This window comes from Haemaphysalis longicornis, unplaced genomic scaffold (genome assembly GCF_048455015.1).
Source record: "Haemaphysalis longicornis isolate Haplotype H1 unplaced genomic scaffold, Haemaphysalis longicornis Haplotype H1 scaffold_2, whole genome shotgun sequence".
NCBI lineage: Eukaryota > Metazoa > Arthropoda > Arachnida > Ixodida > Ixodidae > Haemaphysalis > Haemaphysalis longicornis.
This window is the reverse complement of record NW_027526295.1, coordinates 208,728,105-208,752,203: the sequence shown is the minus strand read 5'-3', so window position 1 is coordinate 208,752,203 and position 24,099 is coordinate 208,728,105. Positions and strand designations below refer to the sequence as shown.

The window sequence follows — 24,099 nt, the reverse complement described above, 5'->3', positions numbered from 1 at the left end:
CTTGCATGTCATGTATTACAACCCATTGTGCATAAAACACAAAAAAATGCACTCATTTAGGCTTTACCAGAACTGCAGGACTCGGTTTTTAGGGGAATTTGCTTTTTATTGTGCCATTAATTGGTTGGGTCTGTTGCTATTACTGCTTGCAAGTGTATCTGTAGCTACAATGATAAAGAGATTGTGCCAAAATATTGACTGCAATGCACTTGCGTGGACAGCCAATCATCCTTGTGGGGCCCTTTGTTCGTATTCCCGTAACACCAACACTTCACCTTCACAGCGGTTTGCTACTAAGTTTCGACAGGTGTGGAGGGGAAGGGCAAAGGGAAGGAGACGAGGGATGTCTTTCATCACCCTCAGCCTTATCTCTCTCCTGAGTTGATTGCGAGGCTGCTGCCGCATTTTCTTTTTGATGTCTTCGTGACCGTGCTCAACATAGAGGCTGTCGCACACCTCATTTCCTTACCGCAGTCATGTACCGTTTTCAGAAGATGTCTTCGCATCATCCGGGGAACAGAAACTCCTTCAGCTCGCTGCCTCTCACCTGAGGGAGTCGGGAGCCTCCTCACCCTTTCCTCCCCACCCCCACCGGCCCAGCCATGGCGGAGGAGAAGCGTGTGGCCGACTACTTTGTGGTAGCAGGCTTGCCGGCCAACCCGCGGCCCCTGGAAGAGGACTTCACGGCGGTGCAGAGCTCCCCGTGGGCCAACTTTGGGCCCCTGCCCGTGACGGACATTGCAGTGATTGTGCGCAGCGAAGGGGAGGTGCCGCCGCCAGGCTTCGAGTGCATCGAGCACACACCCACGGGCCTGCCAGCCGACCTCAACCACGGCAGCCTGCGCAGCCCCAGCATCTACCTCTGCTACCGCCGGGGCAAGGACAAGCCGCCACTGGTGGACATTGGGCGAGTGGCCTCCTCCTCCTCTTCCCCATCTTGGCGCCTGTGGTTTCTGCTTCCTGGTGGTTGCATGCATTTTTTAGAGGGCTGGGTTCGTTAGCTTGCCTGTTGCGGAAATTTAATGTGGTTTGTAGTAAGTTTGTTTCATCTTGGGGAACTGGTGTGGCAGGCTGACATTTCCGGTGGGGTTCATGTTTTACGAAGGAGTTGTGGAAGATCTGTAAAATATGTAAATCCTTCCTTCTACCTGCTTGAACAAAATGTAACATTTTTAAAGAAAAAACTAATCAAAATATATAAAATAAGTCGTGCTAATCAAGACGTGTTCACAAAATTTCTTCCTCTCTGTGGAGCGAAGTTACAAAAACTACACAAGCGTTAGTGCTGTCTCGGGCTTTAAATATTAGCTACTCGGGCTCTAAGTGTTAAGCTTGCACCCTTATTGCACTTCCGAAGCCCCGAGTGTTTGGATGGGCAATATTATTGCCACCTTCTTCTGTTGGCTTCCATGGTGTGTGGAGAGCTGCCATCATAATACCGTGCATAGAAAAGCAAGCAACAGGTGTGTCGACCTCTCGCTTGCAAACCTTGGGACGGGACATTGTGTTCCTCTTGGTAGACTGCTTCATTTGGCGTCATTTTTGTGGTTGCATCTTCAACTACGCAACATTACTGGGCAGCAGGTAACGTGCGCAGTGTTAGTTGAGCACGTTATCTGTTGCCCAGTGTTAGTTGAGCTGGTTGATTGCTGCCGTTGCTGTCAGACGTATCTTCTTCAGTCGTACGCATTTTTTTGGGTTCAGTTCGTGGTGATGAGCACGGTGATCTCATTGCTTGGCTGCTCAAATTTTTTTCATGGATTTCTTTTTCGTCGTCTTTGCAAGCTGCATGTGTCACATGGATAACACTTGTCGCTTAAAAGCCGAAAGAATGATTGTGGAGGGGCCGCGTGATGAGGTGCCCACCTGAGATTTAACAGAGGCTCCCACTGGTGGTTTTCCTGTTTGGTGGAACAGGGTGCTGTATGAAAACAAGCAGCGGGTCATGGCGGACAGCGAGATCCTCAAGAAGACGCCCTACGGGCGTCCGGCCAACGTCAACAACAGTGGCTCACGAACATTCCTCACATTTCGGAGAGCGTCTGAGAACGCACCCTGCAACCAGTTGGTGGTCACCGACCTTTGCGTCATCCTTGCCAACAAGGCAAGTTCCCTCTGCATGCAGCACCACGTTCCTGTTGTTATAGGCGTGCAGCACTAAAGGGACAGGCAACCAATTTTCGTAGAGTGCATGTCGTCTAGCTCATATGAAAGCCAGCATTTTATAAATTTCTTAGTAAATGGGCGAAATAATTTTAATTTTGCACTAAAATTTCTGAAGTCTGAAAGCTGGCGCCATGTAGTGTCTAAACATGACACTACGTTACGTGCCCAAACAATTTCGTCGATTTCAATGCGCGATTCAAAACCCGCTAGAAGGAATAAAAAAGGTTGCACATGTTGTTCTTTTACCCGGGGACAAGTCTTTAGATACCACTTATTCTCACAAGCAGTTAAAAGTGTGTTGCTACACAGCTCACTGCCATGGTTACCAGCATTTCTTTGGCGCGACCTGTGTGGCTGGTAGATGTAAAAGTTCCCATTTCCGTAGTTCTAGGGCACTATCAGCAAAACCGTTTCGGGTTAAGGTGTTCTAAGTGATGCCCTTTCATTTGGGATAAAGAAAGTTTAGTCGACAAAAATCGGTTGTCTGCCCTTTAAATAAATAATACAATTAACTGAGTGTAACCAGTTAAGAGTTACTGAGGACATTAAAATGTGACCGCCACGGTGGGAGGCACTGCTGAAAAAAATGTAATGCGTAGACAAGAAGCTTTTGTGTTAGGTTTTATCTTGGACGTGTAGCACTGATATGAATATTTTAACACACGTAAAATATGTGCATTGCTAAATGGCCAAAATTATTTTGTATCGCAGTAAAGCTTAACAGTCTTTGCTATTTTATTGTTGCAATGTGGTGAGCATGCTGAACTTCTCTCTGCGATTGCTAAATGATCTCATGCGCATCGGCCGCTGCTAGGAATGTTTACACAGGAAGGTCGCTTACGGGCATTGTATGCCTATAAGTGGCTGCAATTTTCGCTTGGTTATTTCAGGGTGAGACTCCTCCCCATGCATACTGCAAGATTGACCGAAATCTCAACAAAGGCATGGTGAGTGCTTCAGTTCTTTGTCTTTCCTCTCTTCATGTCGGTGCATGCTTATTCGAGGCCAAACAGGTGGCACTGGTGGTTGAACTGTTCTTGTGTTGTCCTTGACTGAGCGTCTCACTGATCCGTATCTGTGGGCCTGTGCAGGTTGGCTCGGATGTCTTTCTCTGCTACAAAAAGTCCATGAACAGGCCTAGTCTCATTTGCTACGAACCAGGTGAGCCTTGGAGACCCCAGGGGGGTTAGCGCTTGTGCTGTAAGTGTGGTGGAAAAGCAGCTTGCAGGGTTAATATTGCCTTGCGTGATATGACTGGTGTTAATGTTCTAGAAAGAGAAAAAGCTGGCAGTGCCAGCTCAGTTTGTCTCACTCTCTCCCCATATACACATGCACACATATGCACACATGCTTTTAAGGAGAGAAGGATTTCATTCATGTGAACTTTCGCTGTATTTGAGCTCATGCTAAGGTCCTCAGTGTGTATTTTAGTTTGCGAAAATAGCCATTTTAATGTGAGAAAACGGCCAGTAATTCAAGCGCCAACTCAAGTGTCAGCGTTGGATACAACCTTGGTGTAAATAAATGTTCTCGAACTCATCGTGTGTTAGATAAGTTCGCGTGGGCTACTGAACATGGCGATGCATGTAAGTACTCTACTTAAAATGAGCTCCCTTTAATTCAAGCTCTATTTAATTTAATTGGAACAAATATTCAATCCCCCCGTGAGTTTGAGTTGACAATATTTGACTGTGTATGTTTGTATGTGCGTTAACTTAACGTTGGGCATAAAATTGTCCCGTCACACCCTTGTGTGTGTCCCAGCCTAATAAGATAGGCTCGGACCTCCTCCCCTGTGGCCGTGCCCTCTCTGACGGCGTGCCCCCTTTGCGCAGCGGTTCTGGAGCGGTTTCCCCGGGAGGACTATGCGAGCTTCCCCCTGCCCGAGCAGGTGGCCCTGTTCTGCCTGCCCATGGGGGCCACCGTGGAGGCCTGGCCCAAGAAGGCCAGCCAGCCCCGGCCCACCTTCTCCACCTTCGTGCTCACCCTGGGCTCGGCTGACAAGGTAGTCCCCTCTCTCCCTCTCTCGCAGCGGGACTGCACCGGCCGTGCCTGACGGGGCGTGCGTGCAGGTGTACGGGGCGTCCATCACCTTCTACGAGCGGTTCCCCGAGGAGCGGCTGACCGAGGCCCAGCGCAGCCAGCTGTGTGGTGCGGGCGGCCAGCCGGAGGAGGAGGAGGGCGTGTTCTCGGCCAACAAGTCCATCTGCCTGCTCTCCCACTGGCCCTTCTTCCGCACCTTCGAGAAGTTCCTGCGCTTCCTCTACCGCCTCTCCTTCGTCAAGAACCCACGCGTCTCCGTCGAGAGGTGAGGGAAAACTGGAGCAAGATCGAGGGTAAATTGTGTCACGGCGAGGGCACTATCATGCCGCATCTGCACTGTAAGCGAGCACGCATGTGGCTGGGATAAGAGGAAAATAAACAAGTGGATAGGATGCCCTGTTTTGAGCCAGATGTCAGCAGTGCCTTGGCACCTCTGTTGTCCCACTGAAGCAGCACGCGGCATATGCAGAACTTGTGCCAAAGTCACCATCACGCCTTTAGAAGAACAAGCGGTGCTTTGTACTCTTCGTTGTGCTCGGCTGTCTGAGAAAGCTTGGAAGAACAGAGAAACGTGGGTCAAAAGTGGAACTGCACTATAACGCTGATGATACAACTGTCATGAGAGTGTGTAGAGGTTGTGTAGTTTGCGAGTTGATAATTGCAGCTGTGGCACCTGGCCGCAACCTTGTGTGGAGAGAATGCACAAAACATTAAATGAATGGCACTGGGCTTTCTTTTGTTCAGAAAGAGACAAAACCTCTTAGTGTAAATACAATTAGAAACAACTTGTCACCTTACAAAGAGCCTTTACCATCTAGCACTCTAATAGGCGGATAAGGAATAATAGGGGGGGGGGGGAGTGAAAGTAAAATTCAGATGAAGGTACCACATTTCACTTGGCTCACCCGCCCGTTTTTCACTGGTGGCTGCTTGATGTTGTTTAGTGATTAACTTGTTGCATCACCCATGTGGCCATTGTTTAAAATGTTTAAAATAGATGTGTTTAGTGTATTTCATATTACTGCTGCAATGCTTGCGCGAAGATTTTCCCAGCCTGAGGCAATTCGTTGCGGAATGTAAGACATTTAAACGATGGATGCATAATTGAGATTTCACTGCTGGCACAGGTAAGCAGCAATAAGATTCGATCTGCACACGCTATTAGGGTTATGTACGATGGACAAGGTATAGCTGGCGTAAGTCTAAGCGAGACATCTAGCAATTTTTCAGGGCTGCGAGTTATCGATGCTCATTCGGTTTGTATTCCTCCGCAACAGGTACATCTCCCACTTCATGCTGGACATCCCATTTCCTTCTGTACAGAGACCGAGGATATGGATCCAGGTAATGCGCTTGTTGAGCACAACTTGAGGTCACTTGGTAATCTGCGGTTCTTGTCTTGCCTGTAGCTGGAAGATGAACATGTGTCGCTCTCTCAACTGGAAGACACTCCGCTTCCACTCAGGTGAGTCGCAGTGTTTATTGGTTTCTGGCCCAGAACCATTATGGGTGGTTCTTAGTCCAGTGAAATGGGCTAGCTTGAAGAAAGTAGGCGTACGTTCTGTTATTACTAAGGGTCACTTTGTTATAGGTAAACGTGTAGTGTGTGCATGTCTGCATTCACATTTGTATGGGTGTAGGATGATTGCTCATTTGTGAAGGTAGTGAAAAAAGTTCAGTAGAATTCAATTAATGACTGTGTGTTATAACTCAACTTACCGTATTTACCCGATTCTAACGCGCACTTTTTTTCCAAAAAAATAGGCCGAAGAATCGCATGCGCGTTAGAATCGGATACAAATCCGAAACTGCCGAAACAGCGGAAATTTCTTCCCACCCATCGCCATCGCCATCTCAAGATGGCGCCAAAGCTTTTAGCAACGATTTTTCGGACGCAGCAAGCTTAGGCGCCTAGGCTTTTGCATCGGCGTTCACACAAATCGTCAAATCGTTTCACTTGCGCACTTGATAACAGCAATGGCAGCAGCAGCTCCCACGCGTTCAAAACGAGCGGCCGGGTGAAGCGTGCATCTCTGTAGAAGCTATCGGTATGGGCGTGCGAGGCGTGGGCACGATGCCATCGACCATGGTTGAACGTTCGTTCACAAGTGTGGCATCGCGAACGCGCTTGAAGGCACCGAGGCCGAGATGTTGTGGTCAACGGAGAGCGACGAGGAGTGAGAGAGATATTTCTTCGGGAAATAAATCGCACGTTTCTCTTGAATTCGTTTGTTTGGATCACCAAGTCCCGTGCGCGTTACAATCGGAGGTGCAAGTTTTTTCGGTTTTTTTTTGCCAGGAAAATCGGGTGCGCGTTAGAATCGGGGGCGCGTTAGAATCGGGTAAATACGGTATCTAACCAACTAGCCAGCAACCAAGTCTTATTTAATTAAGGTGCTAGCAATCAAACCACATGCCAGGGCTCTTGCTTATTTGTAAAAAAAAGTAATGCTCAGTGGCTTTGTTATCAAGCGTGGTGTATTGTACGAGAGCAAAGCTATTGATTGGCGCATTTACAGTCAGCTTTTGCAGCAAGAATGGTGTGAGAGATGCTTCGCAGAGTTTGTGGTGATTTTAAATGCTCCCTCTTGCTTGAGGTATGACCGTAACCAAGATAGCGATGCTATGTTGATGTTGGGAGGAGTACTTCTTTAAACTTCTGTTACTCGCATCCTAGTGCAGGTATCTAAAACAAATAATTTTTTTTCCCTTTCGGGATGTGTCTGCATGCTGCTGTGGATATGTGTTTCAACTCTGCGGCTATCTTTTCATCCCTGTAAAGGAGCTGCGTGAAAGGCACCGTCTTGCAGACGACCATATTTGATGCGGTTTGCATTTATGTGGTTGATGCCTCAATGCTTCAGCAAATAAATGTAAAGTCAGTTAGACCTAACCTATCAGCGTAGTGAAAAATTACTGGTCCCTACTTAATGACCAGCCGAATTCACTTAGTGCCATGTGTAAGAGGTGTTTCAATTCTCGGTGCATGTTGACTGGGGCATGCAGTACAGTGTAGACCATTTATAACGTAACCGCTTATAGTGCGGAACCGGATATAACGCGGGTTTTTGCGACCACCGGTTTGCCTCCCATAGAACTCAATGCATAAGCATACCGCTTAAGATGCGGTTGGCCGAAGCACGATACCGTTTATAGTGCGGTTTTTCGGCGGGTCTGCTGATTGACCGGCGCAGCTGAGGCATTGTTTTAGGGTAGCAAAAGAAAAAAGAAAGGATGAAATCGGCCATCTGACGCAGCGTGCACCCCTTGCCCTCCTCTAACGTAGACACCCAAAGAAAAAAAGATAGGCACCCTTTAGTTCGTGCGTACCTTGATGCACCTCGGAAGATAGCGACAGACTCCCCATCCGCGCGCGGCAAGTTGATTTTATTAATCGTGAACCGCATGGCCCGTTTTCGCGTACGAATCGTGCACATCGGCGTTGTGTGTGAGTTTTTTTTTTTTTTTTTTTCGTGCTCGTATCGACGATTCCGCGCTCGCGGTGGCTTCTTCGCGTGGCAGTGGGAGGAGACTGACGACTTGCACCAATGGGGAGACGCGTACCTAATGGCGGGAGATTCGAAGCGCTCGCTCCGAGCCGGCTAGCCGCGCCAGAGATGTTTAGGCTTACCAACGCGGTATTTTTTGATGGGCGCTTTCACAAGCAGCGTGGATGGCAGTTTATATTCCACTTTTCGCCCACATTATTAGCTATTTTCTTGCATGAGCACCTTCGCTTGCGCCCCGTGCGGCATTTCAGCGAGCGGTTAGAAGCGGTCGCTGGAACTTACTGGAACTGCCTGCACCGCTTCACGGCCAGTGCCGACGCCATGTTGCCGCCTCTTACCGCGCCGCCCACACCACGCCAGTTGTATCCGCGCTGGCGTGCACTGCACGTTTTCGCGATACCAAATCTACCATGCGGTTCACGCTTTAGAACGTTGTTGCAGATAAGCCACCGCTCTTTCCCTTTCCGAACATTCGAGCCGCGCGAAGCCGGAGATTTCCACCACCAGTACGTTGCGCTGATAAGCAGCCGCCTTCGGCATCGTGAACACAAGGTGGGGTAAAAAAAAAAAAAAATCCCACTGGCGTTCTTATCACGTCTTGCGGCATCTGTTCATACACGCTAAAAACGCAGCCATGGTCTTTCAAAACAAACACAACGGAAGTTAAAGCCGCGCTCGCCGTTGGGAGACTGCGCTTTTGCCCTGTAGCAGCGGCTGATGTTGGAAATAATACGAAATATAGACCGTGCCTTCGTTTTTAAGTGCTGTGCATTTGAGTGATGATAAATATAGGTTGACTTGAGAGATAGGTGGCGATGTGGTTGAATTTGCGCGTGTTTTGGTTATAGTGCGGTACCGCTTATAGTGCGGATTTTTGCGGCTCCCGCGACATACGTTATAAGCGATCTACACTGTATATGTAATGGCTTGATGTGTAGTGTTGCTTTGCTGCTGCTGCTGCTGTGTGCTTGCAGTGGAGCCTCCTTCAGGGAGTTCCTGAAGACGCTGGCCCCCGACAACTGCCTCTGTGTTCTGCTGCTGGCCCTGACCGAGCAGAAGATGCTGTTCCACTCCCTGAGGCCCGACGTGCTTACCAGTGTGGCCGAAGCCCTGGTGGCGGTGAGGACATTAGTACTATACGGATGCTGTTTGCACTGGGGTACTACGAAGGGCAAAACGGGGAACATTTCTTTCTTATTTCACATTATTTTTCTGGGGCCGTGAGGTTTACTAATTCTGATGCAGTAAGCTGTACTAATTTACGTGTCAACGGTTTTTAGTGAGTGTTTGGTGGTTCTCACTGCAGATCTTTGTCTGGGGCACATTTTGAATTGATTCACATTTTAATTTCTATGCGGTAGCACAAGTGGCCCATTGAGTGGAAAAACTGCTGTGCCGGAAAATTTGCGACAAATTCCGTAATGCATGCACAAAGAAAGGAGCACACCACATGCTTTAGATATAGCTGCCAGGCAAAAGCCTGGGCATGCACTGAGCCACGTGGAAAGTGGAGGGGGAAGCGATGGCAGCAGCAGCGTCAGCACTCTGGCCGCTTCTTTTCCTCTAATCCAGTGCTGACAAGCAAGGGCCCTCATGCACTGTGCAGAGTGTCCTACGACATTCAGTTGGAGACTAAAGGCTCATTCCCACTGGCGATTTGCCTCATCGCGTGACGTCGTGCGATGAGGCGGTGTTCGCACTTGCGATGAGCGATGATGCGACTGCGTTCAGCGCAGCTGCTACCCGACTTGTACGACTTCCTTGGTGCATCAATCATTTGCAGTCAAAGACAATTATGTTACACGAGCGCGACAAAAGCAGGTAGAAATCAAACTAAAACAGATGCTACTAACCTGGAACAATGCCGAAAGCATTGCGGGTTGCAGGAGGAGCAGAAAATAACAAAGTCAAGAAGGTTCTTTTCAACATATTATTGCACGAAGAAACACACACGCTTGCTTTCATGCCACAACGCTCGCATCACAGCCCACAAATTTCTCTTCTTTTCACAGGCGCAAAGTTCTGACGCCTCCGAACTCTACGCGTGTTTACCACTCGCCGATAGAAGTACAAAGAGGCTGCAAGTCAACCTACCGTCTCGCTGTCCACCTAGCTGTATACGATGATTACTTGCTTTTACAATCCATACACATTCCTCCACACTGATGAGTTCCACGCTGTTCGTTGATTAGTACACGCGTACGCTGAAGCCACTGACCAAAGAACCGAAGCGCGCGGGAAATTGCTTGCCGGCCTGACCCGACAGGCCCAGCGATAGCGGGCCAAGCGAGCCCAGTGGCGGCGGCTCGCGTTGCCGGATGTAAACAAACGTTTCGTTTCCGGCTACGTCAGCCTACTCCGCGACCATGATTGGCTATCCGGTTTTGCGGGGCCGTCGCGCGACGAGGGAATTCGGTCTGAGAGCGATCTGCTCCGCTGTCGCAAAGCGGCGAAAAGTGACGGCTGGCTCATCGCTTTGCGACGTCGCGCGACGAGGCGAATCGCCAGTTGGAACGGGCCTTTAAATGGCATCCAGTTTTTGCTTTCGCTACTCACAAGTGCCTATGTGTTCTTGGAGTATTTTCAAATTTAAATTCAGATAACTGTACATTTAATTAAGGTTTGTTGATAGTTTCAAAGCTGGTACTAACTTGTATCGTCAGGTCGCGTGCTTGGGTGTTTTCGTTTTGCCCACGCCCATTTCCAGTTAAGGGGGGACGAGGGTCTTTAAACTAACTTTTTTATTTATGGGTAGAAACTTATGAAAGTTTGCACACAAATGTATTGTTTTTTTTTGTAGATTTAAAATATGCAATTATATTTGAGCTGCTACTGTTAGTTTGAAAGTTATCATGCAAAGTCCAAACCGTAATTAGGTAATTTCTTACGCAGCTTTAATGAACTTTTGCATTGCGTTTTGTAGCCTTTTATGACATGAATTGATAGCCAGAGAGTTCCCATATCCGATGACATTCTTCGTTTTTCTCTAAAGTCATGGCATCCCAAAAAAATATGTCAAGTATCAAAGATGGCAGTATTTGATATTTTGGCTCATCAAAATAACTGTAAGTCATTATTTTTGTGGGGTCCAAATAGAAAAAGTAAGAATGTCATCGGGTACCTCAGGTAGTACTGAAAAGAACGGTACCAAGATTCACCTTATGAAGCAAAAAGAAGTTTCCAAAAAGCTGCGTAAGGCTGAGGTAAACGACCAAAAATATGAAACTGGGAAAACTGCATTTGAAGTTTGGCCTTGTGTTATTAAATGAACGGTCAGTACTGTAACTGCAATATTTCTCTGTAACAAAGACATGTTCTTCCCATTTTGAAAACTGTCTTTGGATTCCAAAAATGTCAACTACAAGTTACCAGAGGCCAAGTAATGCACATCATCAGGAATTCAACAAAATTTATCGACTTTAAATTGGTTGGTGTCTTGCTGGCATTGTGAAATCTGGTGTCGTCTCACTGGCGTCGTGAAAACTGCAACAGTCCTTCGTAAACTGCCATCATTCATTACAGTGCACTTTGGTACCCAGAATATTGGGTACGGTGGAGGAGGGAGGGGTGAAACTTGCTTGACGCCCCCCTTTTTTCTTTGGTGAGGCTGTTTTAGTCATGGTTTTTGTGCAGGAAGTTTGAGAGGATACACGGGTGGGACACTGCTCAGTGCGTTCTCTGCAAATGCATCACATCGTTGGCCCAGAAAAGAGCCTTTTCGGGGGAAAAAAAGTAGCCGAAAGGCAAGCTTTGTTGGCCTATGGCAGTATGGCAGGAAACGTTCGGGAAGTAATGTCACAAAACACTGATTTTGCAACATTGAAGTTTTAAGTGGGAGGGAAGGGGGGGCTTTCACAAGTTGGTTGCAGAAGGCTTGCTGTACTACTCCAATGTGTGATGACCGTCCCCTGGTCATCCACTTGCCATCAAACATGACATCAATGCTGTCTGGCGGCTGAGCAAGGTCCCTGTACAAGCGCTTGACGACACACACACTATCTGCTTCAGAGACTGTTGCAGTGTCCTCGCAAACCTGGACCACTTTTTTCAAGTGCGCTTGGAACGTCTTGTGGTGTAGGCCTCTGTGGGATAAGTTCATCCCAGCACAAAACTTTGACAAAGCAAACACCCCCTTTCCGATGCTTTGTATAGTTTTCAAAGTCGTTATGTTCACCTCGAAAGGAGTGCTGTTGCCAGATCCTTCGGTCCTTGGTGACGAAAAACGCTCCACACGATGTTCGTAAACCGAGCACGTCAGCTTGAGCCTCACGGCGAGTCCGTACTGCCTGTCAGCCGTCTCGAATCCGGCGCCGCCAGCCCGCACTTGCCGCTCTCGACGTGCGCAAAAAAGGTAATGAAGTAAAGTGCGCAGCATGGCTCATCCACTAAGACAAAATCTGTGCCGGATTCTACCTCCGAGTGCTCAATGCAAGGAGGTCGAATTTCCGCTGCGTTGGTGGTTTGGTCTCCATGCCGCGCTTGATCTCGTCTGCATGTTCCATACGCGCGGCGATCTCCTCCGCCGTGTAATACCTTGTGTCAAGTTGACAAGCCGTACTTAGACCAGGTCTGGACTCCCGAGGTAGTTGGTCAGGCGATGGGACAGGCGAAGCAATACGAGGCGGTGAACAATGTTCATCCGGCTGAGTCAAGCGGCCCGAAGTCGCACTACGCGGGCGGACGACGCTATCGCTTCCTGTACGCATGACGGGTCGTCCTTTTCAAACGTACGTCTCCTGGCATCAGTCACGAAAGCGTGCGATGAAAGAATCTGAAGAAACCGCGAAAATGTCCAGCAAAACTACTATAAGCGAGCGCTGCGCCAGAAGAGCTGACTCTGTCAGGCGCGCGTAGCAGACGCCACGATGGCAAAAAAAAAAAAAAAAAAAACTGATGTAACAGTTGCACCGACCAATGGGAGGCGTCAGATGACGAACTCAAACCGCGCGCGCACGCTCCAGCCAATCGGCGGCCCAGAAGGCGCCTTTGGAAAACTGGCAAGGGCGGTCGTTCTATCCAAGCGACGCCATTTTGAGATGTCGCAAAATGCGCACAAAGAAACAAGTTTTAAAACGAGACCAAGACGGCGGCGATCGGACGGCTGCTTTGCCCGCGGCGCGCGCGGGAATTTGAAACAACTTTTGCCCGATTCGGGGCATTTCGTGGCCCCCGAGGCGTTTAAAAACATGATTTTAGAGTATTTCCTGATGGAATTTAGCGTTTATATTTCGAAGGCAGGTGCTTGAAGGTACAATTATTCCAAAAATTCAATTTTCTCAAAATAGACTTTTTGGCCATTTCTGACCATTGCAAGACCCGCGTCCCCCCTTAACTTAAAGGAGCCATGAGGAGAAAATACAACTTTGTTTTAATTTGAAAGAACTAGGATTCAGTATCTCACTCAACTCCATTACAGCCACAAAAGATGTTTTTTTAAGGAAAAAAAAAAAGCAAGAAGTATTTAAAAACTTTCAAATTTTGCACCACAGTGATGTGTTATGAGCAAGAATGACGTCATACGGGCCAACAATAAAACATAATTTTCAGTGCATTAACTGCACGTTAGCATTCAAGTGATGCGGTCAAATGGAACTAGAGGCCCCATTACAGACATCCAGTCATGTGTCGTCGCGACAGGTCAGTTAGGCACCGCCAATCGCACAAAAAACGTTCCGTAACGTCAAAGAAAAGTTGCGGGAAATTGGCTAGGGGGTCGCCACGGCTTAACACGTTTTCTTTAATATCTCCGTTATTTGGTCGAAGATTGTGATGATATTGGTATCATTGTTATCGGGACTAAGCAGTCTTTCTAATAAACTCAACTTGTATTTTGTCTTTGTGGCTCCTTTAATGTAGACTTCTATGCAGACCACTTTTCCTTATTTTCTGCGATTCGGAACATGCTAAGGGCATGAACTGAGGCATTGAGTTTTAGTGAAGAAGCTTGATCTCCCAGGAGTTTATTTGATAGAGTCAAGTTTGTGTTCTTTTCCTTTTTTTCCAGCTGATGTTCCCGTTCCACTGGCAGTGCCCTTACATCCCTCTGTGCCCTTTGGGCCTCTCGGACGTGCTCAGTGCCCCGCTACCCTTCATTGTTGGTGCGTATTGTCGTCTCAAAAGTGGGCACCAGTCCGGTTGCACTGGTTTGCCTGCTCTAAGACTTTTGAAGCCACAAACAGGCAGCTTTTTGTACCCCCGCCTCCCAACATTCTCGACTTGTCAGCAATGTGTATTCTTGAGGTCTTAGTCATAGCGTCAACTTACTGCTAAGCAGGCATCGGACACTAATTTTACCCTTGCTGCCGTCGCCATAAGCTTAGTTTAATTTCTTGATAATTGTGGCAGCCCCACAAGGCTTAGCCAGTGTCGCCAAATCGGGCTTTGGTGTCTGATCGAGGTTTGAACATTCACGCCTGAACAGTTGAATAATGGGACCACTCCCCCACCCAAGTGGAAAGCTTTCTCACGGAAAAGGCTCACCTAGCCTTCCATATTTTTCACTGAGCCGTTTGTGCCTTCTTGCATGGTGGTAGTTATTTTCCATGAATCATTGTCAACTGTAGGTTCGAGGATTTTTCTTTACGATTTGTTGCTTTTACAATGGCACGAATATTGTGTTGCAGGTGTGGACTCGAGGTACTTTGACATGTATGACCCTCCTCAAGAAGTGGCATGCGTTGACCTGGACACAAACACTATATTTATGTAAGTGCTTAAGACTTGTTTTCTGAAAAATAAAGTGCACCTATATAAGAGGGTGAAAGCTGCAGTCCTATGGTCTCAGTTGCACCTACTTGCAACTCACTGATTTAAGGGGGGACATGGCTCTTAAAACAGTGTCTTAATTTTTAAGTAAACTGTGTGAAACTTGTCAGTCTTGCTGCCTTTTTCCCCACTGATTTAAAATGTAGCATTATTTTTTGAATAAGTCAATTAGTTACCAAGGTGATTAGAGATAATTAGTCATTTTTGGAGGAACAATAGACAAAACAGTGTTAGCCATATAACTGTAATCGTTAAATTTTTCTATACTACGAACCCTGGGGAGTGCAATAAGTGAATTGGTTTTTTGATGCATCGCTTGGAACTAATTTTACAGCTCATTGAACTTTGGTGATTGAAATAAGCATTCAAAAGGGTTCCTTGCTGTTGGTGCCACCAAAGTTTAATGTGCTGTAAAATTATTTCTAAGCAATGCATCAAAAAACCGATTCTATGAAAAATTGAATTAAACTTTATGCTATATTCATATGCTTTCTTAACATTTTTTTTACAGCAAGGAATGATAGGTGTTGTTGCACAGTGTTAGCTTGCTTGCATTCCTTATATATGTGCTTGTCATGTTTTTTTCTTACTTTTGCCGTAACGGACATTTGTTCTGTCCTCTTCTTTTTTTTGTAGAAATGAGGAGAAAAGCTTTCTCACCTTGAAGCTTCTTCCCAAGGTAAATAGCACCATCTTATTGTTTATCATGCATACCGGGGATATTAAATTGGTTCTGATGGTTTGAAATTTCATTTTTGTTTTGAGAGGGTTCACCAGTTCTTCGGAAACTTCAAAAGCCAGAGCTAATACAATGTTACAGATTGATATATTCGTTTGTGCCTGGTAAAATGGAGGAATTGTTGCAAACAAATTTCACTCAGAGCATTTTTTTTTTACAGATTAATAATGTGGGTTCTACAGGTGGGCAGAAAGAGTGGCTTGTTCACTTTTTTTTAGTTATTTGGTGCGCACATATTAAAAAGTCCTTGATGACAGCATAAAACATTGCTTTTAGCCTAAAGATTGGTCAGCTCACACCTCACTGCAGTTTAGCCAGAAGTGTTGCTGTTATCACCGAAAAATTAGTGTTCAAGTGAGCAGGTTTCAAATTTCCCGCTTGTGCTGTTGTATTAGTATGTCTCATACCAAAGGCTCATGACTTACTTGCATGAGGTACCAGCTTATAGTAGATGCTTTGGGCAATAAGACCAGTCAGAATTGGATGGCTTGAGGCCACCTGAATTCTCAGCTTGCATCCTGAAAAAGTCGATGAGCGATTTTATCATCACTTTTTAAAATTTTTGAATGGCGCAGCGCCCTTGGCACTCAAAATGGTTTCCTCTGAATTGTAGCGATTCTCGGTTATTCTCTTTACTGTGGCTATAGCTACAAAATAATATTTAGAATTGGGACCCCATTGCATTCTGACAACAAGCCCACAATACTATTTTAAGTTTGCTTTTGTGGGCATCAAGCAGTTGTGCAAATTAACCTTGCGACATTACCAGATGATTGTGGTGAAAGAGCTGGTGGGCTGCTACACTTTTCTATCTCCCCCAGTTTTTATTTCTTGTTATCCATAGTTTGTGCAAGTGAAGTTTATGTTAAAATTGTCGTAAGGGTTATTTTAACTCTTTCGCTACCACGCCTATTCAAAATCGATCAATTTGATCGATACTTTGGGAGCGCCTTTTCATAGCGTTCCAGGCGTTGCTCGAACAAGTAAAGCTGTTCGGAGTTAGATCAGAAGATGGCCTGTGGGGATCCGCTTGATCCCCTTTCCTCCTCCCGCGAGCGCGATGTTCGAACGAGCGCGCTTTCCCGCGCACGTGACGTCAACCTCGCGGGCCGACGCGCCGCCGGGCACCGACTGTCCCGCCGCCGCTGTCGCTCCTCCTCGCCCGGGAACCTGCCTCCTCTCCTCAGCGCCTTAAAACCGGACGCGCCCGTTCCGGAGGTCTCTCTCTCTGCTCTCTGGGCTCGGTCGGCTCTCTCGCGAGCTCTCTGGATGTCTCCCTGACTCGAGGGACTCGGGAAGGAGATGGAGGATGGAGGATAGGGAACGCGAGGGGCCGCGGATCGTATTGTCACGAAGACAAGGACGACGCAGTTGTCTTGCAGGAGAAACAAGTTTATTGGAGCGAACTTGTGCTCCCCTAACAACTCAAAAGAATACAGAGGCGGCGAAGCAGCGGTCAACAAAGTGACTTGCGTCAGCGAGCGTCGCAGAATCGAATGCCCCGGCGTCCGCACTGCAGGCTTTTTATCTTTCGGCGCGCGTGGTTCTCGAAACGTCGATTCGCATCGAGAACATAGTAGATCCAAGAAGATTATTCTGGGCTGTTCACGTAAGATCGGAATGCTCTCCCTATCACAACAGATAACACATGCGGCACAGAAAGAAAGAATGGAACACGCGCTTCCCTTGGCGCAGAGATAACAAGACCGGCGCAGCCGGGCGGTAAAAGCAAAACACAAATAAACAAACCCAATGTATGGTTCGCGGCATTACCCCCCCTCTAAGAGTGCATCGACCCGATGCTAACATAAGCGACAGTCCGAAAAAATGAAAATAAAAGTTCATCATCGTCCGTAGAAAGGTTTTAGGCGAACCACGTGGACGAACTCAGGCCGCCTGCGTCGTCGTGATGTGCCGGAGTCACCATCAGGGACCACTTCGTAGGTAAGTTGGCCAACACGTCGTAGAATCTGGTAGGGTCCGAAATAGCGTCGCAGGAGCTTCTCACTGAGTCCGCGTCGTCGGATGGGAGTCCAAACCCACACACGATCCCCTGGTTGGTACTCGGCGTCTCGGCGTCGGAGGTTGTAGCGGCCCGCATCCACCAGCTGCTGGTCCGTTATACGAACTCGAGCGAGCTGGCGGGCCTCCTCCGCACGTTGAAGATATCCGTGGACGTCGGCGTTGAGGTCGTCGTCTTCTACGTGCGGAAGCATGGCGTCGAGCATCGTAGTTGGCCTTCTACCGTAGACAAGCTCGAACGGCGTCAGCTGCGTCGTCTCCTGGATAGCCGTGTTGTACGCAAACGTGACATACGGGAGCACTTCGTCCCAAGTCTTATGTTCAACGTCAACGTACATTGACAGCATATCTGCGATTGTCTTGTTCAGACGTTCTGTCAGTCCGTTCGTTTGGGGGTGGTACGCCGTCGTTCTTCGGTGATCCGTGTTGCTGTAGCGTAATACTCCTTGCATCAGCTCCGCAGTAAATGCCGTTCCGCGGTCGGTGATTAGGACTTCCGGGGCTCCATGTCGCAGCACAACTTGGCTTATAAAGAACTTTGCCACTTCTTGTGCAGTCCCCCTCGGAAGAGCGGCGGTCTCTGCGTAGCGCGTCATGTAGTCTGTCGCTACGACAATCCACTTGTTCTGTGATCGTGACGTAGGGAACGGGCCTAAAAGGTCCATTCCAATCTGTTGAAATGGTCTCGATGGGACGGCGATCGGTTGCAGAAGTCCGGTGGGTCTTGTCGGCGGTGTTTTTCGTCGCTGGCAGTCACGGCAGCTCCGGACGTAGTGGGTGACGTCAGAGGTAAGGCCGGGCCAGTAGTACCTCGCCTTGATTTTTCCAATAGTGCGGGCTGTGCCGAGATGTCCGGAAGACGGGTCGTCGTGGCACGCTTCCAAAATTTCGTCACGAAGGTCCGCGGGGATGACGAGAAGGTAATTCGCTCTTGTTCCGGGGCTGAAATTCTTCTTCACGAGGACGGAGTTTCTCAGGCTGAATGCTGGTAAGCTGCGTTTGAAGGTCCTAGGAACGGCAACGTTGCATCCCTCGAGGTACTTGATTATGACGCGTAAGTCGGGGTCGGCACGCTGCTGGGCGGCTAGGTCGCTCTCCGTCACGATCCCGAAGAACGCGCTGTCTTCATCAGAGTCTTCTGGTGGTGGGTCGACGGGGGCGCGGGACAGGCAGTCGGCGTCGGAGTGTTTCCTGCCGGATTTGTAAACGACTGTAACGTCGAACTCCTGCAGGCGCAAGCTCCAGCGCCCAAGACGGCCAGAGGGGTCCTTCAAATTGGCGAGCCAACACAGCGCATGGTGGTCTGTTATAACCTTGAATGGCCTTCCATACACGTATGGGCGAAATTTTGAAATCGCCCATATAATAGCCAGGCACTCTTTCTCAGAGGCAGAATAGTTTTTCTCTTCCTTCGACAGACCACGGCTGGCATAGGCGATTACCCTTTCGCAGCCGCTTTGCTTTTGGACAAGGACGGCACCCAAGCCTATATCACTGGCGTCCGTGTGCATTTCCGTTTCGGCATTTTCGTCGAAATGAGCGAGCACGGGCGGGCTTTGCAGGCGTTTTTGCAGCTCGGAGAATGCTTTTTCTTGGTCGTTTTCCCAGCTGAAAGGGGTGCTGTCTTTCGTCAAGCGCGTGAGTGGCTCTGCAATGCGTGCGAAGTTTGCGACGAAGCGCCGGTAGTATGCGCACAGCCCGAGAAATCTTCGCACGCCCTTCTTGTCTTTCGGCCTAGGGAAGTTCGCGATAGCTGAAGTTTTTGCCGGGTCAGGTAGGACTCCCGCGGCGTTGACGACGTGGCCCAAGAACTTGAGTTCCTCGTATGCGAAACGGCACTTTTCAGGCTTCAGCGTCAACCCCGACGTACGAATGGCCTCGAGTACAGACTCCAATCTTGCAAGGTGTTCGTCGAAAGTCCGGGCGAATACCACTACGTCGTCGAGGTATACGAGGCAGGTGTGCCACTTAAGGCCAGCTAGCACAGTGTCCATGACTCTTTGAAACGTCGCTGGTGCTGTGCACAGCCCAAACGGCATCACCTTGAACTCGTATAGGCCGTCTGGGGTTATAAATGCAGTCTTCTCTCGGTCTCTCTCGTCCACTTCAATTTGCCAGTAGCCGGTCTTCAGGTCCATCGATGAGAAGTACTTCGCGTGGCAGAGGTGGTCGAGGGCGTCGTCGATTCGGGGGAGGGGGTACACGTCCTTTTTCGTGATTTTGTTCAGTCGCCGGTAGTCAACACAAAACCTTAATGTGCCGTCTTTTTTCTTTACGAGTACGACGGGCGCAGCCCAGGGGCTTTTCGAGGGCTGTATAATGTCGTCGCTGAGCATGTCGTCGACCTGAGTCCGGATGGCTTCCCGCTCGTGTGAAGAGACGCGGTACGGTGACTGTCGGGTGGGTCGGGCTCCATCTTCGGTTATTATTCGGTGCTTCGCTAGAGGGGTCTGACGTAGTTTTGCGCTCGACGAAAAACATTCGCTATAGCGACGCAGCAAAGCCAATAACTTGTTCCGTTGTTCTTGCGGTAGCGCCGGATTCACGTCGAAAGGCTGCGGGAGCTTGAAGGTTTCTACGGGTGTGCGTTCAAAGTCGGCGACCGCGATCACGTCACTTGCTTCTTGCGCTTCTTCGAGGAATGCAATTGCCGCGCCCTTGTTTAAATGCTGGTACTCCTCGGTGAAATTCGTAACCAAAATGTGGGATTGGTGTTCCTTGAAGCGCGCAATGCCTCTTGCGACCGACACACCACGGTTGAGAAGCACCCTTTGATCGGTGTCTACGATAGCGTCGACGTCAGGAGCAGCATCTTCACAGTAGACTGCGACCATCAAGCTTGCGCGGGGTGGCAGGGTGACATGATCATCGGCAATCCTTACAGCAGCACGTCGTTCGGGGTTCGGTTCCGGCGTCATGGAGTGATTGGGGGAAAAAGTTATTGACTTGGTCTGCAGATCGATTATTGCACCGTTGTCCATCAAAAAGTCCATTCCAAGAATTACGTCGCGGGAGCAGTTAGGCAGAATGACGAACGCCGCAGGGTACGTTGTGCCGTCTATGGTGACGCGCGATGTGCACGTTCCACTTGGCGTCACGAGGTGGCCTCCTGCTGTGCGTATGTGCGGACCGTCCCATCTGGTCATAACTTTCTTCAGTTTAGACGCAAATGGTCCGCTCATTACCGAATAGTCAGCTCCCGTGTCTACGAGGGCGACTACGTCAAAGCCGTCGATGGACACCTTGACGTCAGATGCAGTCTTCCTCGAGTTCCGGGTTCGTCGGGGCGTCGTATCTCTGCTTGTACGTGTTGACGGTCGGGCACTGTGCATCGTCGTTGTCGTCGTCTTCTCAACGGACGTCTGGGTCCAATCGGGTGCGCGTCGCGGCGTATAGCTGTCGTCGTGTACGGGAGTCTCGTCAGGTCTGTGTCGGGTCGTCGGGATGAGGGCATGTTGTGAGTCACTGTCTTCCGCGAGTCGTTGCGTCGTTGGAGGGTTTTCATTTTTCCGCGATCGTGCAACTTTACCTCCAGAAGTTGCTGCTTTTAGTTTCCCCCGCGTGGGCTGGGGGACCTTCCACGTGAGAACTCAGCATTGCTACGGCGGTTCGGCGACTGGTATGGGTAGGGTGACGGCGAACGGTTGAAACGGGCTGGTCGACGGCTGGTATTGGACAGGTACTCTTCGATCTCCGATGGGCGCTGGCCAGTTCGGGGGCGGGGTGCGTCGACGGAGAACCCTCGCAAACCGAGCCTCCTGTAGGGGCAGCGACGGTAGACGTGGTCGGCCTCTCCGCAGTGGTAGCACAGCGGACGATTGTCGGACGTTCGCCACACGTCGGTCTTCCTTGGGGCAGGGAGTTGCGCCGCAGGTGGTCGGGCCGGCGAGAGGGGACGACGGTACGGAGCCTCGTGACGATAGGGTGCAGGTGGGCGAGGGCGATGTACAGCAGCCGCGTAGGTCATGGCTTGCGGCTCGCGAGGTGCTACTGGCGTCGTTGAAGTTCCCAGCGCTTGCTGCACTTCTTCTCTAATGACGTCGGTAAGAGAAGCGACTTGTGGTTGCGGCGGCGTCGGGAGCAGTTTCCGCAGCTCCTCCCTCACTATTTCGCGGATAGTGTCGCGTAGTGAGTCGGAGTTGATAGCGCTGGCACCAAGCGTCTCCGAAACCAGCGCATTGATCGGGCGGTCGTACTGCCTCGTTCGGATTTCGAGCGTCTTCTCCATCGCGGCGGCCTCAGACGCGAATTCGGACACGGTCTTGGGGGGGTTGCGAACAAGGCACGCAAAGAGCTCTTGCTTCACACCTCGCATCAGAAACCGTAGTTTCTTTTCTTCCGTCATTCCAGGGTCCGCACGGCGGAAAAGTCGCTTCATTTCCTCGACGAAGATTACGACTCCTTCGTTCGGGTGTTGCGTTCGAGTTTCCAGTAAAATCGCAGCTCGTTCTTTTCTCACCACGGTCGTGAAGGTCTTAAGGAACTCGCTTTTGAATTGCGTCCAGTCGGTCAAGGCACTCTCGTGGTTTTCAAACCAAGTTCGGGCTGCATCCTCCAAGTAAAAGAAAACATGCCGGAAGGTTTCTTCATCGTCCCACCTGTTGAAGATCCGCACGCGCTCCAGCTTCTCCAACCATTCCTCTGGATCTTCAGCGGGGGCTCCCCGGAACGATGGCGGTTCCCGGGGCTGCTGCAGCATGATTGGCGACGTTGTTTCTTGTACCATGGTGTTGGTTGCAGCGTTCCTTCTCTTTGGCCCTTCTGGCATCAAACCGAACTCGGGTGGTAAACCTTGCAGGCGGAGGCTGGCTCTTGTTGGACTGGCTTGGCGGCTTCCCGAGGCTGCAGTGGGCATGAAGGGTGCGTACCCCGCACCTCCACCAGATGTCACGAAGACAAGGACGACGCAGTTGTCTTGCAGGAGAAACAAGTTTATTGGAGCGAACTTGTGCTCCCCTAACAACTCAAAAGAATACAGAGGCGGCGAAGCAGCGGTCAACAAAGTGACTTGCGTCAGCGAGCGTCGCAGAATCGAATGCCCCGGCGTCCGCACTGCAGGCTTTTTATCTTTCGGCGCGCGTGGTTCTCGAAACGTCGATTCGCATCGAGAACATAGTAGATCCAAGAAGATTATTCTGGGCTGTTCACGTAAGATCGGAATGCTCTCCCTATCACAACAGATAACACATGCGGCACAGAAAGAAAGAATGGAACACGCGCTTCCCTTGGCGCAGAGATAACAAGACCGGCGCAGCCGGGCGGTAAAAGCAAAACACAAATAAACAAACCCAATGTATGGTTCGCGGCAGTATCGCACCCTCGCCGCCCCACGTCCAGGAGAAGGGAGTCGGATACCGGGGCGCTCCATGCCCCCGGCCGGCTCGTCTCCTCCCCGCCGCGCCGGCCGGTCGGGCGCTGTTTGGCCCCGATCGGACGCGTGTCGGTACAGTGTAGTTCTTAACCCGGTCTTGGCGTTATTATGCACTGTACGACTCGGCCAATAAACCCCATGGTTCGTCCTGGCCCTTTGGAGCCTGTCGTCGCCTGTGTCGGTGAGTCGAACCCGTCGCGGCGTCTCCCTTGTGGACGCCGCGTACCTCTCTGGGGCATTTTGGATGGGTCATTTCCGGGCGTCGAGCTGACATCGTCGCTCAACGTCTCTAACGAGGCTAGCCGGGGTCGTTTGTTGTCCCGTAGCCAGACCCAGTAGGCCCACAGGCCTTTCAAAATCAGTATTGTTTTCATTTTTGTAGGGATGGGCAAATATTCGGTATTGTCGAATATTCGATCGAATAGCTCTCTATTCGTTATTCGCTTCGATCCGAATGCAGGTATTCGATATTTTCGAATTATTCGATGCTCCCGAATAGGCAGCTAAAAGCCAAGCCTTTCGGTCAAGCTTTCCGAGAGTTACCCCAGGCTTGGCTCAAGACCCACCAACGCGGACATTTCTGTTATCAGTGCCGGCACTGCCGAGTTGCTGCCTTGCCTAGAGGTTCGACGAAGCCCTCGGCCACCAGCACACTTTAGGATAAAAAAAAAGGCGGCACTGAAACGACACCGCTCTGAACATAGCGGCACCAAGCCAGCAGACTTGTACAGGCCGCCATTTTGAATAGGCATGCCGCCATTTTGAATAGGCTCGCTCAGTGCGGCAGTACGCCGCACTAAGCGAGCCTATTCAAAATGGCGGCCAGCCACTTGCGGGGTCTATTCGTTTCACCTGCACCACGTGAACCAGTTCAGGCGGTGCGGCACTTCGCCGTTCGTTTCAGTGGTGCAGCTCGCGGCACCTGAACCGCGCCGTTCGATTCACCGGTGGTGCCGACGGGTGCAGGACGAGTTCATGGCTTCGCCTGCACTTCCTGCCGAGGAGGTGCAGAAGCAGACGAAAAAAGTGCAGGGCTGGTTCCGCCGATGGCGGAACCCACTTTGCACCGCTGTGAACTGGTTCAAGAGGTGCAGGCTGAATCGAATAGACCCGCGCTTTGCTTGGCTACGGCCGAGGATACTAGTGGCTACAATACTTCTTTTTTTAGCGGAGCTTCTAGGCGGCGCTTAACTCTGCGAGTTTCTAGGTGGTGCTTAAACTTGTGAATGAGCAGCCGGCGGAAACTGCTGCACCTAGAGCATGTGGCGCAACAGGCATTTCTTCATGAAAACTTGTGAATACAGCAAAGGAAAGCTGTGTGTAAGATTTTGCAATAAATGTTCAACTGGTAATAGTTTTACACAATGCTGTGCCTACGTGAGTTCTAATTATTAGAAAAAATTGTGTACATTAGTCAGGTCACAAGTTGCTCATTTGTCTTTGTGATTTGCAATGTGTACTATTCGAACTATTCGATTCAAAAT

At 49.7% G+C, this 24,099-nt stretch overlaps 1 protein-coding gene across 11 annotated transcripts in view; it reads left to right on the top strand.

The window, feature by feature from the left end:
* Crag (DENN domain-containing protein Crag) overlaps positions 1–24,099 on the top strand; it is an 80,148-nt gene that overhangs the window by 4,068 nt on the left and 51,981 nt on the right. For 8 of the 11 annotated variants that reach the window (XM_077699199.1, XM_077699207.1, XM_077699209.1 and 5 more), the window contains exons 3-14: positions 492–907; positions 1,918–2,104; positions 3,057–3,113; positions 3,258–3,327; positions 4,002–4,171; positions 4,239–4,474; positions 5,487–5,553; positions 5,619–5,674; positions 8,693–8,837; positions 13,723–13,816; positions 14,342–14,423; positions 15,120–15,162. In XM_077699199.1, the coding sequence (XP_077555325.1) occupies positions 603–907; positions 1,918–2,104; positions 3,057–3,113; positions 3,258–3,327; positions 4,002–4,171; positions 4,239–4,474; positions 5,487–5,553; positions 5,619–5,674; positions 8,693–8,837; positions 13,723–13,816; positions 14,342–14,423; positions 15,120–15,162 (1,512 nt within the window). In that variant the 5' untranslated portion in view covers positions 492–602. The remainder of the gene's footprint in view (positions 1–491; positions 908–1,917; positions 2,105–3,056; positions 3,114–3,257; positions 3,328–4,001; positions 4,172–4,238; positions 4,475–5,486; positions 5,554–5,618; positions 5,675–8,692; positions 8,838–13,722; positions 13,817–14,341; positions 14,424–15,119; positions 15,163–24,099) is intronic. The other 3 variants (XM_077699204.1, XM_077699203.1, XM_077699205.1) reach the window with 1 other exon arrangement.